This window comes from Borostomias antarcticus (assembly GCF_949987555.1).
Source record: "Borostomias antarcticus genome assembly, contig: scaffold_63, whole genome shotgun sequence".
Lineage (NCBI taxonomy): Eukaryota > Metazoa > Chordata > Actinopteri > Stomiiformes > Stomiidae > Borostomias > Borostomias antarcticus.
In genome coordinates this window covers 855,326-861,630 of record NW_028176448.1, presented here as the reverse complement: position 1 = coordinate 861,630, position 6,305 = coordinate 855,326, and the positions used below count along the sequence as shown (strand labels likewise).

The window sequence follows — 6,305 nt, the reverse complement described above, 5'->3', positions numbered from 1 at the left end:
AAGAAATATCCGTAATACTGACCCATGTTTTACCATCCTGAACCGCCCCGAAAACCCGTGCAACAAATAGAACATCTGCTCTGCACGGTTTTCAGCGTTTACGCGGTTTGATTGTCGCTCTAGACTCCGTATTCTCTGAGGTTGCACGGTTTTGAAAACCTAGGAACTGTCCGGTTTGATCTGGCCGCAGCCCAGTAACGGCACTGGTTTAGCTAGACCGTGCAGAACCGTACAAGTGTGCAACTTATTCTTTAGAATAAGAGAGCCCACACTAAAGGGAGTTCTCTCATTTTAACAAAAGGAGCCGCCGTTCCCGCATACCACTTACGCAAAAGATAAGCATGGTTTTCTTCTGATTTTGAAAGTAGTATTTGCCGAAACTTGAAGAGAGAGCCTAGGGGTGGGACAAGTTGTTACACTGCCACAAAGCGGCGTTTTTTATTCCTAAACTTTGTCAAAGTGCCAAATGCTTGAATGGTCCAGTTAAATGGTCTTACTAGTGTTCTGACTGCTTAAATTACAATAAGTCCAATATCCTGAAAGCGTAAGATTTACCTAATGGTTACACAGGGGAAACTGATTGCCGGTATTATGCAAAAGAAGGTAGTTAAGGCAGCCATCATCATGGATTTTATCCATGCACTTGAATATCTATGGAAAGCCGGTCACTGTTTACACGACATGGGGGGATGAGGCTATTGAAAGATGGGTGTCAGAACGGTCCCTAAAGATACTCATGGGAGAGTCTGACAAGGTGGCCTTGGTAATCCGGCAAAGTGAGAGCAATAGAGGTATGACAAAACGGGAAGTCATTGAGTACGTGTGCAAACTATCTTCAAAAAAACCGTCTCACGCATGCTATGACAAGGCGCTGTATGCTGGCTATTAGATTGCCAGTGGAGTCACTGAGAGAGCTTGCCGCCATTTGATCAATGACCGTATGGATCTAACTTGGCAAAGTGTAGTTTGTAATGGGCAAAGGTTGTGTTTAAGCTACACATCACTGGATGCAAGTGGAGATTGGCAAGCGTATTGGCACTTACATAAGACATGCTCTCGCCTTCGTAATTATGGAGAACTGATGAATGTAGCGTCGTATCAAAAGAACCACTATCTATTGATTGGCACCCTCATCAGCGGGGACTGATTAACGTGAGTTCGACGAGATAATCTCTTGCGCTACATAGATTTCAGCCTTTTTGTACATATTCATGTTACAGGGGAAGAGTGATTTGAGTACTTTATGGGCTGGCAAAGTCTCAGGAGGAGCCATCTGCACTTTTCAAGAAAAAACATCACTATGCCTCAAGATCTTAAAATTCAATGGTGTAGCCAAAATTAAAACGCCGAACTCACGTTGGATTATGAAACAAAAGGGAATTAAGGCAACCATCATCATGGACTTTATTCATGTACTTGAATATCTATGGAAAGCTTGGCACTGTTTATACGACAATGGGGATGAGGCTATTGACAGCTTGGTACCAGAACGGTCCCTGAAAATACTTATGGGAGAGTTTGATAAGGTAGCCCGTGAAATCCGGTAAAGTGTGAGCAAGAGAGGCATGACAAAACTGGAGGCTATTGATAAGTATGCAGACTATCTTCAAACAAACCGTCTCAAGCTCTGTTATGGTCAGGCGCTGAATACTGTCTATCCTATTGTCAGTTGAGTCATTGAGGGATCTTGCCTTCATTTGATCAATGCCCGTATGGATCTGACCGTGGCAAAGTGGAGTTTGCAAGGGGCAGAGGCGGTGTTGAAGCTTCGCTCACTGGATTCAAGTGAAGATTGGCAGGCGTATTGGAACTTCCATAAGGAATGCTCCCGCCTACGTCATCATGGAGAACTAATGAATGGGGCGTCGTAGCAAGGGAACTATAGCCATAATCATTGTTACAACTGCCTGTCAGATAGTGACATTCCGTGCATCAGAGTCATTGGTTATGCGTGCATCAATATCTTCAGCTATTCTTAGTTCCCGGCATGTTGTGGTAAGCAAGTCAAGGTGATCCAAATGCTTAATTGGTACTGAGAGGGCTGTATCAGGATTGCCCTGAATGTCTGTTACCGTTTGGACAGTGTGATTCAGGCAAATATTAATTGGAGCGGTAATAAGCAATCTAAATGACTGTGGGGTTTGTTTACTGTGGTATACATTATCTCGCTCCGTAGGAATGAGCTGCAGTATGAAGTGGTTATAGTTATTCTGACACACAGTCTATGGTGGTATCCTAGCCTCCTAAGGGTGTATAGGTGTCAGAAAAGAAAGTTTAAACTTATACGGCAGAGTTCAAGGAATCAGCTGTAAAACTGGTTGTAGAATCAGATCAGCCACTTACTGAAACAGGCAGAAATCTTAGTGATAACGTTAATACCATGCATACTTGGAACGCCAAGTATTATCGACTTAAGTTATCTGGGAAAGTCGAGAAGAATGATTAGCACGTATGCGACGATCTGAAACGTTTGCGTAAAGTAATGAAGTAGCAAGGCTAAAAGGGGGCATGCCATATTAAAAAGGCGGCATCTTCCTTTGCGAGATGACGTATCTAAGATTCCGGTTTATCAGAGGCCATCAGGATAGCTTCAGTATCAGAGCAAAGTGCTTGGTTATGTCGATATCCTGCACAGGCTATTACTAGTGGCGTTCCAGTCCTGAGTCGAAAAATCTTAGGAAGACCGAGCGGTGAAGGTAAATATCAAGGCCATGCGTGAGACTAGTCACCAAACTTACGGTTAGCGTCGCATTAAAGACGATCTGGTGATATGGGCAAAAATGTTAGTAGGAAGTTGATTTGTCGTCTAATGGATGAAGAAAATATCGTATGCAAAACCAAGCGTAAGTTTCAAGCAACCACAAATTTCTGCCATAACAAACCAGTGGTAGAACATGTGGTATATCGAGATTTTCAGCTGGTACAGCCAAATTAGGCGTATGCTTGGGACATTACGTATGTGCCAATTTATGAGGGCTGGCTGAACTTGTCTGTTTTCATAGAGGTGTGCTCCATGGGCGTTGTGGGTTGGTTTATGAGCGAAAGAATGACAGCAACGCAGGCCAGTGACTCGCTGGAAATGGCGGTGTGTAAGCGCAGGTCATAGAGAGGTCTTTTGGTTCACAGTGATCTGGGTAATCAATATGTCTCTGATCGCTATCAGCAGTTCCTTAACGACTATGTCTATATGCAGCATGAGCCGCAAAGGGCATTGCTGGAATAGTGCTGTAGCAGAGAGCTTCGTTTATACACTGAAGACCGAACTGACTCATCATGAGGACTTCCTGACTAGGAATAGGCAAAGCAGGTAATTTTTAAATATATTGAAGTGTTTTATACTAGACAGAGAAAGCACCAGACTAATGGATACCTTGCATCATTCGGGTATGAACAGAAACTTGCTAGGGCAGCGTTAAAAAGTGCCGGAAATTCTTGCCATATCAGTCACTGAAAACGGTCTATTGTTAACTGAAATTGCTGTAGATACTACCGTAGAACAATGTCATCAAGTCCACCGGGGCAGAGCTTCAAGTTGCCAGAGACCTGAAAACGTTTGGAGAAATTGAATAATGCAAGATTTTTTATTAGAAGAAGTGGTCATTGTCAGTGCCGGTCGTACCCCTATCGGAATTTTTAATGGAGCTTTGTCTTCTGTTCCTCCAGCCCAGTTGGGGATTGCAGCTGCCATAGGTGTTTTGGATAAGGCTGGGGTTAAGGCTGAAGACGTGCAAGAACTAATTCTTGGTAATGTCCTTGGTGCTGGTCAGGGCATGAATATTGCCCGTCAGGTCGCGTTGAAGATTGGTATGTCCACAGAGAGTACCGCCTATAACGTTAGCAAAGTTTGTGGCTCAGGTCTAAAGGCCGTTGCTCTGGCTGCTCAGGCTATTGCCTGCGGTGATATCGAAGTTGCCTTGGCTGGTGGTTCTGAGAATATGAGTCAGTCGCCTTATGTTCTGCCTAAGGCGCGCTGGGGACAGCGCATGGGACATGGACAGCTTCTGGATACCATGATCAGTGATGGTTTGACCGATGTATTCAATGACTACCACATGGGGATAACTGCGGAGAATTTGGCTGAGCGTTATGGTATCAGCCGTGAAGCACAGGATAAGTATGCTGCTAGAAGTCAGGAGAGGGCACTGTCCGCTCAGGAAGCTAACCGGTTTACGGATGAAATCGTGCCTGTAGAAGTGGGCGACAGGGAGCAGACGTTGGTTGTGGATAAGGACGAAGGTCCAAGAATCACGTCTGTAGAAAAACTGTCACAACTGCGTCCTGCTTTCAGTAGGGATGGCACTGTAACAGCTGGTAATGCTTCCAGCATTAACGATGGTGCTGCCATGTTGCTGCTGATGTCTCGCAGCAAAGCTGAGTCCCTTGGTTTGAAACCAATGGCGGTGATTAAGTCATATGCTTCTGCTGGTGTTTCACCTGAAGTTATGGGTTATGGACCGGTACCAGCTACAAAAAAAGCGCTGTCAAGAGCTGGGCTCTCTATCGCAGATATAGATCTGGTTGAGGCCAATGAAGCCTTTGCTGTTCAGGCACTCTCTGTGGTTGAAGGTCTTGAGCTGGACCAAGAGAAAACCAACGTTAATGGTGGTGCCGTAGCGCTGGGTCATCCAATTGGTGCTTCTGGTGCACGGATTTTGGTAACCCTGCTGTATGAAATGCAGAAGCGTGAGGTCCTCCACGGTCTTGCCACACTGTGTATTGGTGGTGGTATGGGAATAGCAATGGTGGTAGAGCTCTGGAATAAACCCCCCTTTAATAGCTTGTCATAAACAACTGTCCTTCATCTCTAGGGGGACAGGCTTAAATAACAACCAACAATTATTTCAATGTCTGATTTGTCAGGAGCCTTTCGATGGTTACTCTGACACAAGAGTTGAATGTTCTTCCCTTTTTTAAGTGGGTGATTTTCAGCAATCTCAGCAACAGGGATACAGATCCAACCAACCGAGATGAAAGTAGCTGTGTGTGGTTCCCTTGCTACGACGTCACGTTCATTAGTTCTCCATGATTACTAAGGCGAGGGCATTCCTTAGGGAAGTTCCAATACGCCTGCCAATCTCCACTTGAATCCAGTGAACCTAGCTTTAACACAGCCTATGCCCTTGCAAACTCCACTTTTCTCAGGTTAGATCTATACGGTCATTGATCCAATGGGGCAAACTCCATCAATGACTCCACTGGCAATCTGATAGCTAGCATCCAGCGCCTTGTTATAGCAGAGATTGGTACGGTTGTTTTGAAGCTAATCTGCACACTGATCACTGGCCTCCAGTTTTGTCAGATCTCTCTTACTCGCACTTTTCTGGATTCCCATGGTCACTTTGTCAGACTCTCCCCTGAGTATCTTCAGGTACCGTTCTACTACCAAGCTTTCAATAGCCTCATCCCCCTTGTCGTGTAAGCAGTGACTGGCTTTTCACGGATATCCAAGTATATTGATCAAGTCCATGATGGTGGTTGCCATAACTCCCTTCTTTTTCATAATAACGGCAATCAGTTCCTGCTGATGAGGGTGCCCATCAATAACAATGACCCACTGTCGTTTCTGCTATGGATCTCGCCTGAGCGATTGCTCGAAAGCTTTTTCTCTGACGGCTTCCACCTCTCTTTCTATACTGGCCCACACTCTCTTATTCTTGGCTGGAGTACGGAATTGAACAACGTTGTCGCTCTTCCGATCCATATCCACGACCTATTTTTCCGTTCGAGGATTGGAGTTTACCGTATAAACGGTGGCTACCTGTGTCACTCGTTTGCGATCTTTCTTCTCTTTTGGGTTGAGCATGGTTTGCAGCTTCTGCTGACTCTTTTGCGCGTTCTTATGTGTTGCTTTTCTCAACCATTCTTGGTGTATCGCCACGCCATTACCGTCAAAACTGAGGATCTGCAGGTATTCTGTTTGCTCAATCACAACCTTGCGTTGTTCGTAAAAGCCTTAAAGTATTGAGCCGTATCCACTACCAGTTGCATAGCCTGTCGTTTTCCAACCGTACCTAGGCAACTCTCATGATGTCGTTTAATTGTTCGATCATAAGAGCGCTCCATCACATCGAGGACAATTTTTTCCCTCATGCCATTATAATACTTGTCAGTATCGAAGTTTAACTGAGCATCCAGCGGGAACACGCCGGATTGATTCCGCTGGCTGTAACTACGACAGAACCAAACAAGCTGGTCAGTTGCCTAGAGGTATTGTTTCTGACGTGATTTCTCTGCTCACCGTAGCTACCAGTTACCGACGATTGCTGCGGCTCATCATTGGCCTGCTTATCCAGACACCCTTATAG

General features: G+C 45.1%; 1 protein-coding gene across 1 annotated transcript; it reads left to right on the top strand.

The window, feature by feature from the left end:
* Positions 1 to 736: 736 nt before the first annotated feature.
* On the top strand, positions 737 to 4,787 carry LOC311328485 (acetyl-CoA acetyltransferase-like; the record flags this gene model as incomplete). Its single annotated transcript, XM_084462449.1, has 2 exons — positions 737 to 791; positions 3,664 to 4,787. The coding sequence occupies 2 exons, from the start codon at positions 737 to 739 to the stop codon at positions 4,785 to 4,787; spliced, it is 1,179 nt and encodes a 392-aa protein (XP_084318575.1).
* Positions 4,788 to 6,305: the final 1,518 nt, after the last annotated feature.